The following is a 24,828-nucleotide window of genomic DNA, read 5'->3' as shown; positions in this document are numbered from 1 at the left end:
ATCGAGTTTAGAAATTGGATTTGATGGATAGACAATAAAACATAAAATACACATAACTTTGAACCAATACAGGTAAAATCTGTGTTTAAGTGTCAAGCCCAAATTGTTGGCTACTCAGACTATGATGGAGAGCAGCTCTGGGGCTTTGTTGATATATTATAGTGTGTTTGAACCAGAAACCAAACAGCAGCTAAACTCTACTTCATAAAAGATTCATAAAGTCAGGAGACAGCACCTTGGTCCAATTTTATTTTGATTTTATGAAGTTGTACGTAACACGGTACAACTCCCTAGTACTACATGCTACATGAATTCAGAGTGAAACTTAAAAGAAGCAAATTACAAATAATTACCGATTTTAAAATGAACAATATAACTTTGCTGTATATTTTTCCAATTAACTTAAAATAATGCTTAAAGGCTTTGCTTTGATGGGACTAACAAACACTGAGTATTCGTGAGGTTTACTGTCTAACCAATGACTTCCTACAATTCTATTTCTGCTTCCTTACAACTACTTACATGAATATTCATAAAGCGTGAATATTCATAAAGCTATGTTAACATTCCTTTGAATAAGAAACAGCTATTCTGCAAGGCAGAACAATGCATACTGTGTGATGCTTAAATAATTCCTTTCATTTTTACTCATTTCTTTGTGTCATTTATTGCTTTTCTTCATTTTTTATTATAATTGTTACTGTCAAGTTACCTGAAAAAGCAGGAGAAGTGAGCTGATGTACAAGGTGTGTGTCTTGCATGTGCCCATGTGCCTGTCTTTCCATGTTTCACAAATTTATGATGGGCATTGGTTTTAACATCACACAGAAGAGGATGCAAAATATACAAGATAAAGTGACCCCTCTCTCAAAGTACAATTGAAACAGTAAACTAATCCATAACTAAAGTCACTCAGGAATGTTTCCCTGTTTTAAGATATGCAAGCTTGAATATTAACCAGTGCTTTTCAATGAGAGATTTTGAAATTTCGAAACTTTGTTTGTTTTTCTTGATTAGACATATCCCAACAAAAATTGTTCTCTTCAAATTTTTTGAAAAATAAGTGACAGTTTTAAAGAAAATTGGTCCACTAGGAGCCAATTGTACCTAACCACATAGATTACAAAAAATACCTAACTACAGCAGAAAAGTTAATGAGCCTGCAACATCATCGGTTTTAAAAATACAAAGTGTACACTGCAGCTTATTATATATTAAAAATTAAATAACAAGGTAATACAAATTACTAGGCAACAGAATGATTACTTATATTTAATCTAAAGTGGAAAGATGTTTAAATGTTAGATCAGATAAGTTTATGCAAATTTAATTATCCAGGGTAAAAACTTAAAAGACATCTCTTTTCATAAATTTCCTATATTGGTTTGTGGTACCAATAATGAAGTAGACCATGTTAGCAATCTGCCGAAGGCCTTGTGGTCTATTAGTGCAGATGCAACTAGTCAGCATGCTTTCTGCTGCATGTCAGGAAAAAAACAGTGAGGATCTGGCTAGGCAGTTAACTTTCTGAAACCTTCTTGAAAAGTTAAAGCAGTGCTCAGCCTTCTTAAAACGATAAGAATTGTTCAATGACCATGAGCGATCATCAGGGATATAGAGGCCCAAGAACCTAAAGCTGCTTATTTTTCCATAGCAACACCATTACTGTAAATAGGAGTATGATCTTTTGCAGGTTTCCCTTATTCATCAATTAGCGTCTTAGCTTTGTAAAAATTGACAGATTGCTTTTATTTCAGTTGAAAGGAATTTACTGTCTTCTCTGCATTCCATGTCATCATTGTTTTTATTCGAACCCACTACTAAAGTGTGAAGAGCATCCTTGATGAAACAGTTTTTCTTGTCTTGCCTAGCAACTCAATTGTGTTCAAAGTTAATGAGGTAGATGTGTATTCTCAAGCCTGACTCTATGTACAGTAGGTCTACTAGTAGGAAGTTCTGGATCCAGTTGCACAGGGTAGTATTTAGACAAGGATCCTGAGCTTTTTTGCTAACTTTGGGACAATGGTTGGTTTCAATGGCAAGCTAAATTCACTGAACAACATTTTCACGGTTGGTTAGTTTTGCATTGATGGCTTTGCAAATTATTTACTCTGTGAATCAGTTTAAAGCATGGGCTGATTTTTGTTTGTTATGTATAGCTGATATGTAATGGGACTAACTAGCTGAAGCACCTCAAGATGATCAGGTTTAATGCCATAGGCTGCTTGTCATTCAAGCATATGAGTGTAGATATTTTGGACACATAATCCTTGTAAGTAACATTGGATAACCATGTCAGCCAAATATGCAATAATAATTCAGTTGCCTTGATAATGCATAATGTGTCTTAAGATTGTTAAGCTTTAATCATGGAGTACTTACATGTTCACCCAACAGTTATGGCAAAAGCTTGCTTGATCACATTTATGTGATGTTATAAAGAAAAGCAAAGCACCGTCACCAAAGCTGTGCCGTTATTATTATGAGACCTCTGTTATGCGTAACTGAAGTCAAATTAATTTTTTTAATGCTTGAGGAATGAAAGATACCTGTTTACCTAACAACTGCGTTAATGTTTAAACTGCTGTGTGGCCATAATTCTCTAGAAGATACCTACCTTCCATAACGTTTAAATTGCTCAAGGTCGGTATTAGGTCATACAGTGCATCCGTAAAGTATTCACAGGGCATCACTTTTTCCACATTTTGTTATGTTACAGCCTAATTCCAAAATGGATTAAATTCATTTTTGTCCTCAGAATTCTACACACAACACCCCATAATGACAACGTGAAAAAAGTTTACTTCAGGTTTTTGCAAATTTATTAAAAATAAAATAATTGAGAAATCACATGTACATAAGTATTCACAGCCTTTGTCATGAAGCTCAAAATTGAGCTCAGGTGCATCCTGTTTCCCCTGATCGTCCTTGAGATGTTTCTGCAGCTTAATTGGAGTTCACCTGTGGTAAATTCAGTTGATTGGACATGAATTGGAAAGGCACACACCTGTCTATATAAGGTCCCACAGTTGACAGTTCATGTCAAAGCACAAACCAAGAATGAAGTCAAAGGAATTGTCTGTAGACCTCCAAGACAGGACTGTCTTGAGGCACAAATCTGGGGAAGGTTACAGAAAATTTTCTGCTGCTTTGAAGGTCCCAATGAGCACAGTGGCCTCCATCATCCATAAGTGGAAGAAGTTCAAAACCACCAGGACACTTACTAGAGCTGGCCGGCCATCTAAATTGAGCGATCAGGGGAGAAGGGCCTTAGTCAGGGAGGTGACCAAGAACTCGATGCTCACTCTGTCAGAGCTCCAGAGGTCCTCTGTGGAGAGAGGAGAACCTTCCAGAAGGACAACCATCTCTGCAGCAATCCACCAATCAGGCCTGTATGGTAGAGTGGCCAGACGGAAGCCACTCCTTAGTAAAAGGCACATGGCAACCTGCCTGGAGTTTGCCAAAAGTCACCTGAAGGACTCTTAGACCATGAGAAACAATGTTCTCTGGTATGATGAGACAAAAATTGAACTCTTTGGTGTGAATGCCAGGCGTCACGTTTAGAGGAAATCAGGCACCGCTCATCACCAGGCCAATACCATCCCTACAGTGAAGCATGGTGGTGGCAGCATCATGCTGTGGGGATGTTTTTCAGTGGAAGGAACTGGGAGACTAGTCGGGATAAAGGGAAAGATGACTGTAGCAATGTACAGAGACATCCTGGATGAAAGCCTGCTCCAGAGCGCTCTTGACCTCAGACTGGGGCGACGGTTCATCTTTCAGCAGGTCAATGACCCTAAGCACACAGCCAAGATATCAAAGGAGTGGCATCAGGACAACTCTGTGAATGTCCTTGAGTGGCCCAGCCAGAGCCCAGACTTGAATCCGATTGAACATCTCTGGAGAGATCTTAAAATGGCTGTGCACTGACGCTTCCCATCCAACCTGATGGAGCTTGAGAGGTGCTGCAAAGAGGAATGGGCGAAACTGGCCAAGGATAGGTGTGCCAAGCTTGTGGCATCATATTCAAAAAGACTTGAGGCTGTAATTGCTGCCAAAGATGCATCAACAAAGTATTGAGCAAAGGCTGTGAATACTTATGTACATGTGATTTCTCAGTTTTTTTATTTTTAATAAATTTGTTAAAACCTCAAGTAAACTTTTTTCATGTTGTCATTATGGGGTGTTGTGTGTAGAATTCTGAGGACAAAAATGAATTTAATCCATTTTGGAATAAGGCTGTAACATAACAAAATGTGGAAAAAGTGATGCGCTGTGAATGCTTTCCGGATGCACTTTATATCGCCTGAAACTGAGGCAAGTTTGTTCTGAAAATTGATGTAGATGGGCTGTTGCTTGCAAAATAAGGGACAAATGAAAGTTCAATAGCATTCATATTTCATTTTTTGAAGTGTTTTAATTTTTAGGCTTTGAAAGGTATGGCATTTCTTCCTATTTAGGCACTAAATGAAGTATTACACAAAATAATGTACAGCATTTTATCTTGTAAACTGTACTTGTACCTTCTTAAAAAATATCACTATCTTAAAGTTTTTAAATAAATACTCAAACATGGATAGGTAATTCTTTAATATTACTATGCATTTGTTCCCGTTATGACAAATGAGGCTAATTACATGTCAGTAAACTATTGTACTCTTTCAACTTGGAATTTCTGTTGTGTATATCGCATTCCCAGAAGGTAATGATTTCTTTCATATGTTTGTGACATTAAGACTAATACTGAAGAGCATTCTATTTGAAAGAAAATTAATCCCAGTTCTTTTGTCTATGCTGATTGTAAACAATTAGTATTACAAATATTATGATTATCCATTTATTTTTCTGGTCTGTGGTAGACCTTAATATTATTTGGCTTAAAGGACACAGAAGCTTAGGTCACTCAATTGATCTCATTTGTGTTTACTTGGAATTTAAAATAACTGAACTAATAGTTGTTAATATTGTACAGATTTCACATTCCAAGAGTTTCAAACACTTGGAACAAGAGTCTGAGGAGATGCCTGCATATGAAATTTGGGAAGAACTTGAAGAAGATGAAGAAGAGTCATTTCTCAAATTCTCTGATCAAGAAGAATCTGGTCAAATGGAAGCAAAACTTACAGATAAAAAGGTAATGTATCTCTACAATCTGAATTACAAAAGTTATTTTATCTGTTTATATCCAAAATAAGGTTAATCTGATATTGTAAATTATCCCCATTTTGGAATAATCCAAATGTAATAAGAAGAAGCCAAAGGGGACTTTCCCAGCAGTATATGTAATACAAATACAGTATATATCAAAACCAAAGTCATCAAAAATATTTGTATACATGAATTTATCTCCTTATGTAGCATGTCTTACAAAATACACAGACAATACCCTATCCTAGACATTGTGCCAGAGTACATTCAAAAAATAACCTTTAGTCCTAATAATAAAAAAACTGGTATATGTATTTATAGGATTGCAAAACAGATTGTTTAATAATAAATGTCTCACATTAGAATCCATACTGAACGAGAACATGGCAGCTCTTCTGGAGTTGTAGTTGTACATTGAGTTCTGAAGGCTTTATTGCTTTTGAATTTATTTATATTCAGTAGATAACATAACACTAGGTGTGGCCGCCAGAATAGAAGGCGAGTTCAAGCACGGGTAAAACGTATGCCGAAACAAATCTCTCAGTCCAAAAATTTGTTTTAAAATAGTTAGTGAAAATTCATAGCAAACAGTCCACACAAGAATAAAGCAGGGCTGTGGAGTCGGAGTCGAGGAGTCGGAGTCGGAGACAATTTTGGGTACCTGGAGTCGGAGTCGGCAAAAAGTTAGCCGACTCCGACTCCTAAATTTAAATGGGAATTAAAAAAGTAAGTTGAAATGTCCCAATTCACAAACAGTCATAATGAACTACTTCTCTGCTGTAAGAATAAAGCCCAATGCAGTGCATAATGTTACCACAAAACGAACATGTCAAGTAACCATGAAGCATGCTTTTCATTGACTGTATGCGTCACTATATGGGATGTAATGCACAGGTAAGGTGCGGCACCGCTTTCCATTGTGTCGTGTTCCACTGTTACAGGGGACTGTGAACCTAGCCTAAAGCCCCCCATACATTTACAGATGCACTGCCGATTTTTTGGCCGTTCAACGAGTCATCACGCGTCAAATGCCTGAAAAATCATCTGGTGTGTTCTCAGCTCTGTCGGCTCCCCTTCACTATGCGCTAGTGAAGGGGCGAGCCGAGAACACAGATCTCCCTACCTGTCTCCAGCAGAGGCTCGTTCTGCTGATCAGCTGGCCGGTGAGTGACACAATGCACTAAACTTCCGGCTGGCTGACAGAGGAGACAGCCACTGCAGCAGACAGAGGCATCACATTACTTTGGATGGGGGCGGTGGTCGAGATTTTCGGCAAGCTGGATCTGCCCGTCCATGTGGACACCCACAATCTGCGGCCACCAATCAATTGTGTTTGTCTTTAATCTGGCATTATAGTAGAGTGTTGGCTTCCTAGCCAGTAGTTCTGTGGTGAAATGACATGTATGTTGCCTTCCTTTCCTTCAATGGATGTAGAAAATACATTAGCATAGTATATACATACAGAGGAGTCGGAGTCAGAAGATTTAGAAACTGAGGAGTCGGAGCATTTATCTACCGACTCCACAGCCCTGGAATAAAGAAAAGCTGTTACACATGTAGAATAGAATGCAAAAAAAGAAAAAATGTATCTTCTCTAAACTTAGCTTTTCTTGTAAAACTTTAGTTGTTTCTATACTTAAAGATTCTTAACTTCTTATTCTATACTTAAAGATTCCTAACTTCGTCTTCTGTACGTTTTAAACGTACGGCGCAGCACTTGAAATAAAGAAGTGCAACATAAGTAGCAAAACATCATGTTGAAACAAACAGAAACATTATGCATTATGTGATGGTGTATAAAATAAACCTCAATCAGAGCTGTGATAGGTACAAGGTAGAACTGACGTAAATGTAGGGATAGCATTTGAACATGATTGTTGAAACAAAGGTTTTCCAAAACACTAGAGACCAGCAGGTAGACCTGCTATTATGTACATGGTCCCCTTTAACCCACAGTAACAAGCTCGTTAGTTGAGAGGTCCCTTTGCCCTTTAACAGATAGATGGGATCTGGAATTACAGCAACATCTAAGGTTGCTAGAAAAGTCTCTGGGAGAAAGTATTGAAAACTCATGTGATCGATTTCTGATTCTATTTCCTGGTGGGGCTTAATGTATCTTGCCAAAAGGCTGGTGAGGATTTAGGGTGTTGTGTTGCTTTTGGGGTGAGTATTTTAGGCACCCCATCTGACAGAAGGGACTATGCCTAATAGTTTTGTTGTTTTTCTTTATTTGAGTACTTTTTTGAGTAGAAGATGTCTGAAAATGAGTCCATTATATATTGTGATTAAATTATGTGTTTGTATGTGCAGTTTTGCTGTAAAAATAAAATTTACTTTAAGGTTACATATTTTTAATTCGTATTCACTACAGCCAAGTCCACCCTTTTGGCAAAATCCACTATCCTCTGACCTTCTTCATTAATCTCCTTGACACCATACCTACTGTATTATCGTCTATTTACCCTTTTCTTTGTCAAGTTCGTTATCGGGTTGGTCTACTGTTGCACTTGAAGATGAACACACACATACATAGCTATATACATACACACAGACCCTATCCACAACAGTGCCCCATGAATGACACACACACGCTTATTAACCCTTAGCACTTTAAACTACACAAGTGCTATAGGAATAACAGCCTGCCATTTAGCACTTCAAGAGACTTACTTATTATCAGCACGAACAACATATGATGTTTTAGTGATATCTCAGACCTAAATATTACTTTTGGTCTACAAGAATACATTTAAACAAAGAAAGACTCAGCACTCTTGACTATAGGCCATTTATCAGCCAAGAATACCTTCTTTTCGTACTGTCCCTAACTATTGAGTAGCGCCCTCACTCTCAGCTTTATAAACCTCACAGCACAGATATAATGGCAAAAATCCGGCTGTCACCAGGTTCTAAAAGAAATCTAACTTATTTCTTCAATCACTCTAGACATTAAGACAAAGCATAGAAAGTTAAAATCAGCATGGTATTTATTACAAGAATAATAATAATACCACTGGAACAAAGAATACTAGAAAATAGGTACTGATAGGAAAGTCTGAATATATATATAGTCTTTAGAAAAAGCTTCTTCTTCTTCTTTGCTTTTTTCTGTCTCAAACCAAGGCATTTATATTATGAAATGTCATACCTTGGTTTCACAACACATGCACCAGATTGGCTGGCTGTCAATATGATGGATGAATTTTGCTCCCCAAGTAATAAAGTTTTTTGATATTGCCTCAGTTTTTCCTTTCCCAGGCCGTAAACTCAATTGATGTCCGTCCGTAAAGTAATCAATAGCCTGAGGTATCGGCTCAGGCTTCCTTTCCCAGGCTGTAAACCAAATTAGCACTAAGCTATGAACAACTGTTATAAAAGTGAGGTATAAGAAAGAGGATATGTCTTTTTTATTATAATGCCTCCTACATCTGAATTCATCTTGTTGGGATTGAGCAAAATATAATACAGAATAAGATGTAGATTTTATACACCATAACACCTACCCATCACCTCCTCATCTCCTATGTTCCCTTCACCAACATGTCCATAGAAATCTGCTCCAATCACGACTTTCTGTCCCTTGGGTATACTGTTCATCACTTCACTCCAAAAATCTTCTTTCTCCTCCATCGCACACCCAACTTGCGGGGCATATGCACTAACAACATTCATCATCACACCTACAATTTCCAGCTTCATAATCATTACTCTGTCTGATATTCTTTTCACCTCCAAAACACTCTTGACATACTATTCCTTCAGAATAACCCCTACCCCATTTTTCCTCATATTCACACCATGATAGAACAATTTGAATCCACCTGGCCTTGCTCCCCTTCCATTTAGTCTCTTGCACGCACAATATGTCAACCTTCCTTCTATCCATCATATCTGCTAACTCTCTACCCTTACCAGTCATACTGCCAATATTCAAAGTTCCTACCCTCAGTTCTTCTCTCTTTACCTTCCTCCTCTCCTCCTGCCTCTGGACACGTCTCCCCCTCTTCTTCTCCTCTTTTTTGGCCAACAGTAGCCCAGTTTCCTCCAGCACCCTGTTGGCTAACAGTACTGGTAGCGGTCATTGTTAACCCGGGTCTCAACCGATCTGGTATGGAAATTTGTATTGTTGTCCGCATATTGATTTGGCTAAATTTTACACTGGATGCCCTTCCTAATGTAACCCTCCCCATTTACCTGGGCTTGGGACCAGCATGAAGAAACACACTGGTTTGTGCATCCCCTGTGGCTGGGTTACATATTTCTAATGCCAGTACCAACAAATATTATAAAATGGGCTGAAATTAATTAATTGATAATCATGATTTTTATTGTGTCAGAATCTGTGCACTGATTTGTGACCAATCCTGTATTTTGTACAGATTTTTGAAAAGTACAAAACTATTGACTTATTACTCTCATATTCATTACTAGGCTTATTATATAAGCTGTGTTCATGTTTAGCCTTGTAATTTTCTCCTTTGTCTTACTCCTCTGCTTCTGTTTCTAGCTCTGTTGTTTCTTGTTTCCTTTTTTCTTTTATCTCACAGCCTCCTTCCTCTTAAATCCTCATCCTCTAAGGGTTGGTTTTAAGCCCCCTGCTGTATACTCTGCTGACCTATGACTGCATACCTCACTATCTGAATCATAGTGAATTTTTCAGATGACACAGGGGTGTTAGGACTTGTCAACTCATAATAATCAGTCAGCATACAGGACGGAAGTGGCTAAACTGGAGGCTTGGTGTAAGGATGATAGCCTTAGCATCAGTGTCAAAAAAACTAAGGAAATGATTGTGGACTTTCAATGGATTGGTACTTCTCCTCCTCCTCTCCCCTTTTACTTTAATGGAGAAGCAGTTGAAATTGTCACATGCTTCAAATATCTACGGGTGCATATTACACATGACCTCTCTTGGACTTACAATACAGCCTGTCTGGCAAAGAAAGCCCACCGACGCCACTACTTCTTGAGGAGGCTGAAATGCGGCTAGGCTGTGCCCCTCCATTCTGACCTCCTTTTAGAAGTGTGTGGTAGACAGCATCCTCCCCTCCTGTATTACAGTGTGGTACAGAAGCTGCTCAGCCACAGACAGGAGAGCAATGCAACGAGTGGTTAAGTCTGCACAGCAGATCATTGGCAGCAGCCTTCCCAGTATCGAGGACGTTTACTCCATCAGGTGCAAAAGTAAACCCTCCTTCATTATGGAAGATGTCACTCATCCTGCTCATGAACTTGAGATTGCACATCTTATAGGCTGGCACTAGCGGATTGAGGAACAGCTTCTTCTTGGATGCTATTAGACTAATGAATACATCATCATTAAATCTGACTGTACACTCCATGAGACTTTGCATTTTGTTTCATTAGTCACATCTACTAAACTATTTGCTGCTACCTTTTTACTTGCTGCTAATTATAGAGCATACTGAAATAATATTTCTTTTACCTATAGTTCTTACTTTACTTATGTATAAGTGTTATTTCATTCTATTTTATTGTATTATCTCTGATACCTTTATCACGGGGCAGCATGGTGGCGCAGTGGTAGTGCTGCTGCCTCGCAGTAAGGAGACTTGGGTTCACTTCCCAGGTCATCCTGCCGTGGAGTTTGCATGTCTGCGTGAGTTTCCTCCGGGTGCTCTGGTTCCCTCCCACAGTCCAAAGACATGCAGGTTAGGTGCATTGGCGATCCTAAATTGTCCCTAGTGTATGTTTAGTGTGTGGGTGTGTGTGTGTCCTGCGGTGGGCTGACGCCCTGCCCGGGATTTGTTTTCTGCCTTGCGTCCTCTGCTGGCTGGGATTGGCTCCAGCACACCCCCCATGACCCTGTGTTAGGATATAGCAGGTTGAGTAATGACTGACTGACATTTATCACAAAGCTTTGAGGGTTAAGGGGATACTTATGGGATAATTTTTATTATGAAGTGTTTTGTTTTTGGTTTTTTTTTTTCTCTCTCTTGTTCTCTCAGCTTCATGTACTTCTATAATTTATAGTGCAATATATAATATATTCAGTTTTATGGTTTATTAATATAACTTTTACTAAGTGTTTTCAGAATCAGATTCATTATTCTTTATTAATCCCAAAGGAAATTACATTATTCAGGATAGTGTGAAAGAGAACCTGAGCCTAACTGGTAGAGTTCATCATAGTTTAATTACTAACATATTCCATCTTCATAATTTTGTATTCATTATATTGTATGTAAATTGTACATGTTCCCATTCATATTTGTACACTTTTAGGTACCATAAAAACTCACTGTAAATATAATTTTAATATATAGCTTTTCCTGTATATTATCTGTTAATAAAGACATGTTTTAATTTCACAGATTCTGTTTTTGACTACAATATATGGCTCTCTGGTTAAACTCAATAGTTACTTTGATGAACTGGAAACACTGGTCACAGAAATTGCAGAGAATGATCCAGAATTTATTCTCAAGGTAACATTTTACAAGTTCAGTGAGTTGTTGTGCATCTACAGCAGTTTTAGTGTGTCCTTTTGTTCAATTAAGCTGTAATAAAATATGTCTTTAAAGAATATATATACAGTATGTATGTGTGTGTGTGTGTGTGTGTGTGTACAGGTATACGTGGTCAGTCATAATTATGTTAACATTTAAATGGCGGAAACAATTTATTCACAAAACATACTTCATATGTACTAGATGATTTACAGGCTTGTCTCAACCTGTTCGCCATCATGTTCAACACACAAAACCAACAAGCAACAGTACCATATAAAGCCCGGACACACATTTCACAGGGAATAAATGATACCACAGTCCGTTTCTGTCCTTCAGGTCATTGATATCACAAACTTTCCTGCTATACACACGTTCCTTCACCATACCCCATAAACAGAAATCGCAGGTGTCAAATCAGGGGAGTGTGGAGGCCATGGCAATGATCCACCATGACCTATACATCTACCTGGAAAGATGTGGTCAAGATAAAAATAATCCATTAGTATTAACATAATTTTGATTAATCCTGTGTGTGTGCGTGCGCGCGCATGTATGTGTATGTATATATATATATATATATATATATATATATTTATTTATCTTTCTATCTACCTATATATATATATATATATATATATATATATATATAGTCTCATCTATCTATCATCATCTTTCTAGCTACAGTATCTGTTCAGCTTTTAAAGATGTTGTCATAAAGTAGCATTCTTTTGTAGCCCAAGATAATTTTACTAACAATTTCATTCACGTTAGTTCTTAAATTTTTAACGTGTACTAGTGCTTTATGAACATTAAGTAAATATCAATTCATAAAAAGTAAATGTGTGAAGTTTTTTTGAAAATGTTTCAAATTGATTTTGAAAGGGGTTAGGGTTAAATGGTGTTTAATTTTTAATATACAAATAAACTAATGACTGTTACTGGAAAACACTACATTTTTATCTTGTAGAAGAAGTTTGAATAGTTATTGTAGGCAAAATTAACATAGCAAATCTAGATTGATGCTGTAGCTGGCAGTTAATTTAGTTATCTGCTTGTCTTGTCCATTAAGTTTCCCTTTTTCAACTGACTTTTGATTCTTTTATGGAAGCCTTCAAATTGCTTACACTGGTTAAGTGCTCCACATGTAATTTAGAAACATTCCAACTCAAGAAAGCAAAAGAAACGATATCTTCTGTCATTATTAAGAAAAACTAGGCAGACAATGTACACAACCAGCCATTCAGATGCATTTAGAGACTTGGTTAACTGCTTTGAAAGTTGGTACATTTTTATTTTTTTCCAAAAATAACAGTAATAATAGAATCTGAATATATGTCATCAACAAAATGCATAAAGCATACTTATTAGTAGCATTTTATATTATCGAGAAGTTAAAACCCTGACCCCAAGTAGGCCTTTGGTGGCTAAATATTTTTTATCGACCACAGATTCCAAATCAAATGATGTAAAAATTGTAATAATTTTTGTGCTATTGTTGGTGGTTGGTTGTAGAGAATCTGTGGTTAAGTGAAGTTAATATTTCTTAAACATAAACACTGAAGAAGCATACAAGTAGGTTAGTTGAGGATTGTTAAACTCTTTGAGGGCTGAATATTTTTTCCAAAAAAACACTTTCTGACAAGCAATGGTTTCACACAGAAATCAACATAAAACGTCTGGTGCTGCAGGCTATGGCAGCCAGTTTGACAAGAATGTGCGGTAGGCTTGCGGCCAAGCTGTCTTCACATGGCTGAGGCATTGCAATCTAATTTCTACCTCTTATCATTGTTAAATGGCACTCCTCCCTGGCGAACATTGCCGTAAGCCACTGGTTCTCAAAGTGTGGGGCGGGCCCCCCTAGAGGGGTGAGAAGTAACAAAAAGGGGGGTGCGAAGATGTTATAAAAAGAAAACAAGAATCAAAAATATGATAAATACATCTATTGAAACCAAAACAAATTAACTTAAACTACATTCTGATACTAGAAAAATAAATATAGAGCTAGATAAATGTCGATAAAAGTTACGTAGGTGTAATAAAATATGCATCTATGATATATAATTAATTAAAAATGAACAAATTGGTATTAGTGTGCTCCTTTCAAAAAAATGTTAGGGATGCGCGATTAAAACTGTTATGAAAACTCGGGTCGCAAATACTTAAAGGTTGAGAAATGCTGCCGTAGGCAATGAATCCATTCAGCACCACGATTAGCTGGGGACCGGTCAACTGAAGCTGGAACCTCAAGTAAATTTTCGATCACTTGTATCAAAATTGGAGTTCGACAAATCATAGTACAGTTCAGAGATAATAGGCAAAACGTCCACACAGTAGTCTGCTTTATGCATTCACTTTGATCTCTCGCTAGATGTCAGTGCCTTTTTTGCTGCTGTTTGCACCTTGCTACTCACACAAGCACAGGAAATCTCAGTCAAACCAATGAAGCTAACTTTTTCCTTCTAGCAATGAGAGTCCAGCTAAAACATAACAGTTGGTTTTGACACAGTTTACAGTCGATTACCATCGTCAACTCCTCCTTTTGACAAAAGTCGACATCAGCCCTGAAAGAGTTAAGCAAGGAAATAAGGGGGAAAGGAAGTGTAGGCTAAGCTAGGTTTAGGACTATACAAGAGGGGCAAAATATGGTGCACAAATGAATATGCATAGCAACATAAATCCAAGCCCAAACTTCAAATTCAAAACCAGAATACATAACGTTAAATTTACTTTCCTTAATGCAAGAAGTATCAAAAATAAAACTAGTGAGTTGGAGTTGTATGTTGCTGAGCATAATTATGAGATTATAGCAATAACAAAAACCTTGCTAAATAATAAAGATGGAGATGAGTATGACATAAATGGTACACATTTTTAGGAATGACAACACGAAATGACAGAGTGTTGAAGTTTATGTAGCACAAAATTTAAGTGCTTGTCTTCTTCAGTTAGATGTCAGGAAAGCATTAAGGATTGAGACCTTATTTAAGGAGTGTGCTATAGACTCCCCAATGCAGATGGTAATTCCAATGTGCATCTTTTCAACAGTATTAAAAATACAAGTTTACAGGAGGATATTATTGTCTTGGGGGACTTTAAGTACCCAAATATTAACAGTGCTAACCATACAGATAGTGGAGTACAACAGCAGGTGTTTTTAGATGTAATCAGTGACTCTTTTTTAACACAGTATGTTGAAGCACCAGCAAAGAGCAAAGCTTATCTAGATTTAGTATGTTGTAATAACAAAAATGAGGGTGTAGAGGTGATTGAACCACTAGGGTCAAGTGACATTAATATTCTACAACTCTCAATGTTTCAGAAGAGTGCAAATACAAAGACCAAAACTATTAAGTTTAACTTTGGTAGGGCAAATTTTGAACAGATGAGGCAAAGTCTAATAGGGATAAACTGGATTAAGCTTTTCGGTGTGGAAACAGATGAGGAATGGTGGGACAGGTTTAAAAACATTTTATATATAATGCAGGATAGGTACATCCCAAAATTTGGAATTAGTTGGAAATTAAAAAAAAAAATACAAAATAGATAAACTCTGCAGTGGCTTAATAAAGAGCGGTAAATGAAGCTGCAAAGACAAAAACAGTTGTATAAGGTATTTAAGCCTGATAACTCTAATGCTAACTGTAGGGCACATGAGAGCATGATGGCAACCATTAAGAAGAATATCAGGGAAACTGAAAGGTAGTTAGAAAAGGTGGAGTGTATCAGGAGTAGTAAGAAGGATTTAAAATGCACAGACAGTGATATAGCAAATGCTCTAAATTTGCATTTTTCGGAAGTCTTCAGATATGCGGAAATGGATAACCTCCCAGCGGTAACATGGACTATTAAGGACGAACTGAGTGATTTGGAAATTGCAGAGTGAGAAGTACAGCTCAGATTAAACAAATCATCCAGGGCTAGATAATGTTTATTCTTGAGTGGTTAAGGAGGTTAGTGAGTACAAATATAATCACTTTGATGCATATTTTTAGGAAGTCACTAGGCACTGGAGAAATTCTGAAGGACTAGAAAATGGCAAATATTATCCTGCTTTAAAAGAGCGAGAAATGACCGATCCAAGTAACTGTAGGCCAGTAAGGTTAACAAGCATCACAGATAAAATAATGGAAAGAATTATTAAGAAAACGATAGAACAGTTCATGGCAAGAACAGGAGTGTTATTGAACAATCAATTTGGTTCAGAAAAGGGAGGTTGTGTTTTACTAACATGCTGGAATTTCACAAGGAAGCAACAAAAGGATTCAATCAAAGGGGTGCATATGATATTATTTATCTTGACTTTCAGAAAGCATTTGATAAGCTACTACGTGAGAGATGGGAGTTCATGGTGTGTTGTGTAGGTGGGTGCAGAACTGGCTAAAACACAGGAAGCAGAGGGTTATTTTGTAAGAAACCTTATCAGCTTGGGATTAATAAAGTATCTCTGTCTGTCTGTCTGTCTGTCTGTCTGTCCTGAGATGAAGTTAAGAGCGGTGTCCCTCAGAGGTCAGTGCTAGGGCCTCTGCTATTTGTAATATATAAAAATGATTTGTATAGGAATATAAATATCAAGTTGGTAAAGTTTGCAGACAGGCTTGGTCAGATTTGTTGAGGTGAAAATGAATATAAGCAAATGTAAAGTATTACATGTAGGAAGTTAAAAATGTTAGATCTAAATACATAATGGGAAGACTGAAAATTGAAAGCACTGCATACAAGAGGGATTTAGGAGTCATATTAGTCTTGTCACTATCAACTTCCAGATTGTTTTCAGAATGTTAGGTTATACAGCATGATTTGTAGGTTGCAAGTTAAAGGAGGTTGTTATTCTTAAGCTTTGTAAGCAATTGTGAGGCCTTGTCTGGAGTACTGTGTGCAGTTTTGGGTCTCTGGGCTCCAATAAAACAAGCACAAGAAAACGTCCAGAGAAGAATTACTAGGCTGATTGCAGTGCTGCAGGGTTTGTGTTATGAGGAAAGATTAAAATAGTTTAACCTTTTTCAGTTTAAGCAGAAGGAGATTAAAATGTGACATGATTGAAGTTTGTAAAATGATGAAGAGAATTAGTACTGTGGATCGAGACTGTTACTTTAAAAAGTAATTCAGCAAGAACATGGAGACACAGAAACCTGTTAAGGTTACATTTCACACAAACATTAGGAAGGTTTTCTTCACACAGAAAACTATAGACACTTGGTATAAGCAACAAAGTAGTGTGGTAGACAGTAAGATTTTGGGGACCTTTAAAACTTGACGTGATGTTATTTTGGAGGAATTATGTGGATAGGACTGACAAACTTTGGTGGGCTGAATGGCCCTGAAGGCCTGTTCATGTCTAAATTAATTTCCAGTGTTCCAATGTTCTAATAACATTTTTGGAAGGCATACCTACAAGAGACTTAAAATTAGTGTTGACGTCTTAAGCTGAAATTTTGGCTGCAATGGGCCATGACGGGTAGTTAGGTCATTGTAGTGCCTGGTGTTGGAAAAATACAGAATTTTTATAATTTGCAGAAAATGCAGCAGTGAGGTTGTATGTAGTGTAATGTAAATATTGAGTATGTTTTTTCAGTAATGAATCACAGACCCACACTAAACAAAATAATTTCTTCATCATTAATTTCTAGATAATTTGCTTGTATTTTTTAATTTTATGATAACAATGATCCTGTAGCTTACCTGGTGAGATTTCAAGCATCAGGAGAAGTGAGCTGGTTTGACAGAGGGTCACAGTTGCCGCTATTTCTGCTGGCAGAATCACATCACAAACAATCTGCTGTCATGCGAATGCCTCTGCTGCTGTTTCGCCTACTTGTTTTGGGAGTCTCGTTTGCTGTCAGTAGTAGAAGAAAATACACAACAGCTAAAAATTGAGCTAACCTCTCTCAAGTTAAATTTAAACATTAAATGTATCCGGAATTGAAATTACACCTACAAATAATTTTCTTTAACAGCAGATTTTTTTAATGAGCTAGGGAAATTATTTTCGGTGTCTTACAGTTTGTTTATTTAAAAAAAAATTGGTATGCAATATTATTCTATATTGTTTAGAACAAATTAGGGCGGCACGGTGGCGCAGTGGTAGCGCTGCTGCCTCGCAGTTAGGAGACCCGGGTTCGCTTCTCGGGTCCTCCCTGCGTAGAGTTTGCATGTTCTCCCCGTGTCTGCGTGGGTTTCCTCCGGGTGTTCCGGTTATTGCAGGTTAGGTGGATTGGCGATTCTAAATTGGCCCTAGTGTGTGCTTGGTGTGTGGGTGTGTTTGTGTGTGTCCTGCGGTGGATTGGCACCCTGCCTAGGATTGGTTCCTGCCTTGTGCCCTGTGTTGGCTGGGATTGGCTCCAGCGGACCTCCGTGACCCTGTGTTCGGATTCAGCGGGTTAGACAATGGATGGATGGATAGAACAAATTTTTTTTTGTTTTGTTTTTTCTCTTTTTGCAGTGCATACATCTTCATTTTGTGTGATTTTACATACATAAACTAATGCAGTGCTACCTCAGGTGCCTCCTGCTTGGGCACAGGTTAAGGAATACTGTACATTTATGGCCTATATTTAACTATTTTGAAAATCTCTGGTGTTTGTCAATCCTCTGATTTTACATCCTGTTTAATTACAGTTTTTTGTTTTTATTTTTCAGGTCGCACTTTACACAAGACAAGAACTGAACATTCCATTGATAGCAAATTACCTGATTGCGTTTGCAGCCAAACTACATTCTACTCGTCCACATCTGCGTAGATACTTCAGTGCTGCAGTGCAACTTCCATCAGACTGGGTAGAAGTTGAAAGGTTATATTGCAAAGTATGTGAGAACTTTGTTTTCTACTGTAAAATGACACAGCAAATCACTCCTGGTCTATGTACCTGCTTACATTGTTAATAATAATCATTTTTTTTAAGAATTCATCCTTAAAAGTGTATATTTTATCATTACTGTCTATACCCGAAGAAATGTTCACAAAAGTAATAAATGAAACAATAACAGAGAAAATTAATAATAGATTTCCTTTGTAATCTTCCTTTCTGATGTGGCTTACAATATGTATTAACCTTCCATGTCAGCATACAATTAATATGAACGGTAATTTTTTTTTGTCATTCTTTTAAGCTGGTATTTTCCTCTTTTGATAATGTATTAAGAAAGCATCTTAAAAATTATGGTGTTGGATGACCTGGTTCTGTTGCATTCCGACAAGGAATCCAATCCTTAGATTTTTTTGTCTCTTTAGGAGAGCACTTATCACATTACAAAGAGTTCACTACTTTTGCGTTACTTTTTCTTCTTTTGTATGAAAACTGCACATTTCGTATATCGTATATCTCGGAAGCTAATATATGAACCTTCATGAAACTGACCAGAAGCACAGCCAAATTTGATCACTTTCTTTTGATTTATAAATACTGTAGTGCCCTTCAGTCTGGACCTGAGATGGACATGCTGCTCATGTGGCCAAGACCTGTCTGAGTGAGTGGGAATACCTGTAGAAGCCGACTGTAAAAAGCAGTTCCCTCAGTACCTCAGAGGGGGTTGCAGACACAGCATTTCCTAGCTGGTGTCGCTTATCGGCTTCTTGTCTTACACCCAGTGCTGCTGTGAAGATCACTGGCTTCCTATAACCGTAAAGCCTTGTTTATATTAATAACTATCAGCGACAAAAACTCATTTCTACTTGTGGCGGCCCTTTTGAATGGCACGTTCATATTCCCCTAATAAGTAGGTGACAATGTTTTGGTCAGTGTTGAAATACCTAACAGTGTCACAACAGAGGAAGTGAAACTGTGCTAATGGAAGAAGAGTTGTGCCTGCTGTTAATGGCTTTAAGGTGAAAACAACAAGACGGTAGAATGTCAGGCCCATTACTCAAAAGCAGTGAAGGGAAGGCAAATATAATAATCGCTTGAGTGGTGTAACCTACATGATGAACAGATACACATAAAGTATTTTTGCCTGTATTTCTTGCATTTTAATGACCTCTTGTGTCATATTCAGCACTTTATTCATCATTGTGGCACCCACGTATTCAGCTTCTACATAAAATACGCCATTTAGGATACACAGCCCTGCGTGTGCATTGCTGCTAAGAAAAAATTCTATTTGAAATGTGTGGTGAAAATATAGTATGTACGAGGGGACAGGAGGCATATCTCCAAATCTGATGTATCATTTGCTGTGTGTGCAGGCAATTTATTCGTGAAAAAGTCATTATTTATACAAAATGTTTTTTGTTTTTTTTTGTAGTGGCAGGAATAATGTTCTATAGATTATGTATTTATACTTTAAGTAAATAAGTACTGTGTTGCATTACTTGTTACTTTAAAAAGTAATTGAACTATGTAATGTGCATTATTTTTAACGTGTTTCTCCCATCACTGCTTATCACATGTAAAGTTGTTATAATCATTATAATAGCAACAGGAGTTTCAGACGTAACCCACTGGTAGAAGACCCAGGGCTGACTCAGGGCAGGTTGGAAAAATAAATCAGTCAGATGTGCAGCCTGTTAACTGTCAGGCCATCGGCTGAACACCCACTCTTATGGCACTGAAATTCTAGGTATGGAGGGGAAACCTCCTGTCCCAGCTAAGATATTGTATGTCCTGTCAATAAGGGTTTTTTTAGTTTAAACTCTTAACTGTTCTACAAAGAGATGGAAACCGCAGACCACACTGGCATAAAATAAGGGACATGAAACTGAAACTAAATGGACAGACAAGTTAAAAAGTGAAAGGACAACACTGATCATTAAAAACTAAAGTCAGCATTTACACATTGTCAAAAAGTTGTTAACCATAAATCTGTAAGAAAAAGTGATTCTAGAATGATGCTGGTGATATCATTTATTAAAACTTCCTAGACACACAACTCTAGTAATGGGAATTTGCACCTTAACAGTGAACTCATAAAATGGTAGCTCTTGTCAAAAAAAAAAAATCATGTCATGTAAGCACCAAAAAAATAACTATAAATTATACTTACCAGTCATTAAGCTGAATGTATTTTAAAAATACTCTATTGTGGTATGAATCACATCAAAGAGGTGTGGAAGTGAGGGGGAACTGTTCTCTCAGAGTCAGTGTGAGGTTTGGAAGACTTTGATTTGGCAAGCATAATGGTCATAGAAGAGTAGCATGGGGATGGGAAAGACAGGGGTCTCGCAGCAGGATCACTGTGAGGCTGAATGGTGAAAGTGAAGCAGAGCTGAGTGTAGAGAGCTGGATTTGGACACTGTGTAACCAGTACTTCTTTTAAGTCCCATTTTTTTACTCATTTTGTTTCCTCACATCCCACCTGTTAGATGTTTATGTGCCACACAGTTTGAGGACTGCTGCTGTCATGTATACCTGCGTTTTTATATATTCAAGTAGTTTTATTTAATAATTGGAAAAAAATATTCTCTTATATGTTTATTGAAAAACTAATCAATTTAAAGACAATCTGTAAAACTGGAATTGATTTTCTTTAATAATATCAACCGTGGTCCCAGTTGGCATGCATAGTAAGGGACTGTATGTCAAACAATGCATGGGCTAAATGCGATTGAAAAATAAAGTGTTGTACCATTTAAATTAATTGTACAAGTTAACGCTTTTACTTTGACAGCCCTTATTGAAATACAATCTGTCCACATATTTCATAGTATAATCCATCCATCCATTATCCAACCCGCTATATCCTAACTACAGGGTCACGGGGGTCTGCTGGAGCCAATCCTAGCTAACACAGGGCGCATAGCAGGAAACAAACCCTGGGCAGCCCACCACAGTCATAGCATAATATGACTAGAATGTAAATTTAAAAGCAAATTTTTTTTTTTTACCTTCTCTGTTACTGATTTGCTAGGAGAGTCCCAAGTTTGCTTATTTAATTAGTTTTTTAGAGAATTTAATCTTTTGCTTCTGCTCATATTTTAGTGTTACTACTACTATGTTTGTTATCTACAGTCTTTTGAATCAAATATACCTTCTTGTCTGAAGAAAGCATTGACTGAAAAATTCAAAGAATTCAATGAATCACAGTTAGCCAAGTACTGTCAACGATATAAACGTAAGAAGTCCCATGAAAACAGCGAAGATGAGGTAGGAATTTTTATTTTTTACATGATATTTCTGCTATGTAATGACTCTGACCCTCAATAATTATATTACACTTTTAAAAATGCTTAATATTTGTATGTCTAAAAAACTGTCTAAAGAAAAGTAAAAACAACATTTTGTTCTTATGAAACTTATTAAGTTAAAAATATATGATGCCAAATGTACAAGCATATTTGCACTAACTTATGACACATAGTTGAACATAAACCATGTAAGTACAAAGACAAATGACAGACAAAGTAGAATCTACTCTATATGTATAGCGGATTAGGATATTTATATTCCAAACTACACCTCAGTAGCATTTTAGCTTTTTTGTTTGAATGTACCTTCATTTTGGGCTATGCCTTTTTTGCCTTTCATTGTTTTCCCTGCATTATGGCCAATCGATTTTTTTTTTTAGGCCCTTCAGCTGATTCCCATGCGCATGTGTGTGACAATATGTATATATATGTGTGTATGTATATATATATATATATATATATATATATATATATATATATATATATATATATATATATGTATATATATATATATATATATATAAACACATGCTCACTCACCGGCCACTTTATTAGGTACACCTTTTCAACAGTTTTAACATAAATATCTAATCAGCTAATCACATGACAGCAGCTCAGTGCATTTAGGCATGTACACGTTGTCAAGACGATCTGCTGAAGTTCAAACCGAGCTTCAGAATGGGGAAGAAAGGTGATTTAAGTGACTTTAAATGTGGCATGGTCATTGGTGCCAAACATGCTAGTCTGAGTATTTCAGGAACTGCTAATCTACAGGGATTTTCATGCACAGCCATCTCTGGGGTTTACAGAGAATGGTTCAAAAAAGGGAAAATATCGAGTGAGTTGCGATTCTAGGTGAAAATACCTTGTTGATACCAGAGGTCAGAGGAGAATGGCCATACTGGTTCGAGCTGATAGAAAGGTAACAGTAATTCAAATAACCACTCTTTACAACTGAGGTATGCAGAAGAGCATCTCTGAACACACATGTTGAACCTTGAAGCAGATGGACTACAGCAGAAGGAGACCACACAGGGTGCCACTCTGGCCAGCTAAGAACAGGCAACTGATGCTACAATTCACATGGGCTCACCAAAATTTCTGCTGTGACATTTGGATGGTAAGGTCAGAATTTGGCATCAACAACATGAAAGCATGGATCCATCTTGTCTTGTATCAGTGGTTCAGGCTGGTGATGGTGGTGGTGTGAGGGATATTTTTTGGCATACTTTGGGCATTTTAGTAAAAATTGAGCATCGTTTAAATGCTGGAACCTACTTGAGTATTGTTGCTGACCATGTCCATCCCTTTATGACCTCAGTATACCCATCTTCTAATAGCTACTTCCAGCAGGATAACACACCATGTCACAAAACTTAAATAATTTCAAACTGGTTTCTTGGACATGACAATGAGTTCACTTTATTCAAATGGCCTCCACAGTCACTAGATCTCAATCCAATAGGGCACCTTTGGGATGTGAGGGAATGGAGAGTCGTATCATGAATGTGCAGCCCACATGTTAATATGGAGCTTGTTGGATCTATGCCTCGAAGAATTATGGCAGTTCTGAAGGCAAAAGGGGGTCCAACCCAGTACAAGCAAGGTGTGCCTAATAAGGTGGCCGGTGTGTATATGTATGTATATACGTATACAGTGGGGAAAATAAACATTGAACGTGTCAACAGTTTTCTCAGTAAGTATATTCCTAATGGGGCTATTGACATGAAATTTTTACCAGATTTCGGTAAAAACCCAAGTAATCCACACATACAAAGAAGTAAAAAAAAATTAAGTCCATAAATTAAGTTATGTGTAATGAAGTGGAATGACACAAGGAAAAAGTATTGAACACTACTGTTGTATTGACTTCATATAATTAAAGGAAGGATGAATGGAGAAATGTACTGGGACATTCTTGATAAGAATCTGCTGCCATCTACCAGGATACTAAAGATGAAATGAGAGTGGACATTTCAGCGAGACTGTAATCCCAAACACACAGCCAAGGAAACTCTCAGTTGGTTTTAGAGAAAGAAGATAAAGCTGCTAGAATGGCCCAGTCAATCACCCGACTTGAATCCAATTGAAAATCTATGGAAAGAACTGAAGATCAGAGCTCATGAAAGAGGCCCCCGGAACATTCAAGATTTCAAGACAGTTTGTGTGGAAGAATGGGCCAAAATCACACCTGAGCAATGTATGCAACTAGTTTCTCCATACAGGAGGCGTGTTGAAGCTGTCATTACCAATAAAGGCTTTTCTACTAGGTATTAAATAAATTTCAGAAAGCATGTTCAATACTTATTCCCTGTGTCATTCCACTTCATTACATATGACTTAATTTATAGACTTACTTGTTTTGATTTTTTTATATATTGTGACAGATTAGGGCTATATTGCTCCCTTGAACCCTTGTCCACGACTCCAGACACCAAGTAAAAGTCCAATAATCAACTTTATTTTTATGCCACAGTGCACAAAGCACCCTCTCCTCCACTATACTCATAAATAAACCAATAATAATAACAATAATCAATCCACCACTCCCAGACGCATTGCCTCCTACCGCCCAGCTTGGCTCGCCATCGGGGAGCTCCCACAATCCTTTTATTGTCTCATGACCCGGAAGTGTTCCAATCCCCAGTCCATGTGATCTACTATCACTTCCGGGTCAGATAAAAAGTCCTTTTCTTCACCCCGTCATTCCCCTTGCCCATGTGCCTTGGACGTACTTCCGGGGCGTAGGGTAAATAATCGTTGTTCCTCCCTGCAACATCACCTAGTGGCCCCCATGGCATCCAGCAAGGCTGTGTATAAAAACTGCAATGTCCATGATGCCCTGCTGGTCATCGGGAAACCTCTATACTGCAGGGAGGGCTCCACCTGGCAACTTGGGGGTATTGGCCCCCAAAATACACCACAATATATATATATATATATATATATATATATATAAAATATGTAAATATGTGTGTGTATGTGTGTAGCTAGAGAGATGACAAAATCATTTATTCTTGGTAAATTGTGTAACGTAATTTTGCTTCTGAGCAGCTTGCTGGTGTGCAATACATAGATGGATCATAGGTT

General features: G+C 37.4%; 1 protein-coding gene across 4 annotated transcripts in view; it reads left to right on the top strand.

Moving 5' to 3' along the window:
- LOC120523818 (telomerase protein component 1-like) overlaps window positions 1-24,828 on the top strand; it is a 157,013-nt gene that overhangs the window by 12,958 nt on the left and 119,227 nt on the right. For all 4 annotated transcript variants that reach the window (XM_039745470.1, XM_039745451.1, XM_039745460.1 and 1 more), the window contains exons 3-6: window positions 4,973-5,134; window positions 11,484-11,597; window positions 18,258-18,422; window positions 21,563-21,697. In XM_039745470.1, coding sequence (XP_039601404.1) covers window positions 4,973-5,134; window positions 11,484-11,597; window positions 18,258-18,422; window positions 21,563-21,697 — 576 coding nt within the window. The remainder of the gene's footprint in view (window positions 1-4,972; window positions 5,135-11,483; window positions 11,598-18,257; window positions 18,423-21,562; window positions 21,698-24,828) is intronic.

Source organism: Polypterus senegalus, chromosome 1, assembly GCF_016835505.1.
Source record: "Polypterus senegalus isolate Bchr_013 chromosome 1, ASM1683550v1, whole genome shotgun sequence".
Taxonomy (NCBI): domain Eukaryota; kingdom Metazoa; phylum Chordata; class Cladistia; order Polypteriformes; family Polypteridae; genus Polypterus; species Polypterus senegalus.
The sequence above is the reverse complement of the archived record's forward strand: the minus strand, read 5'-3'. Positions and strand labels throughout refer to the sequence as shown.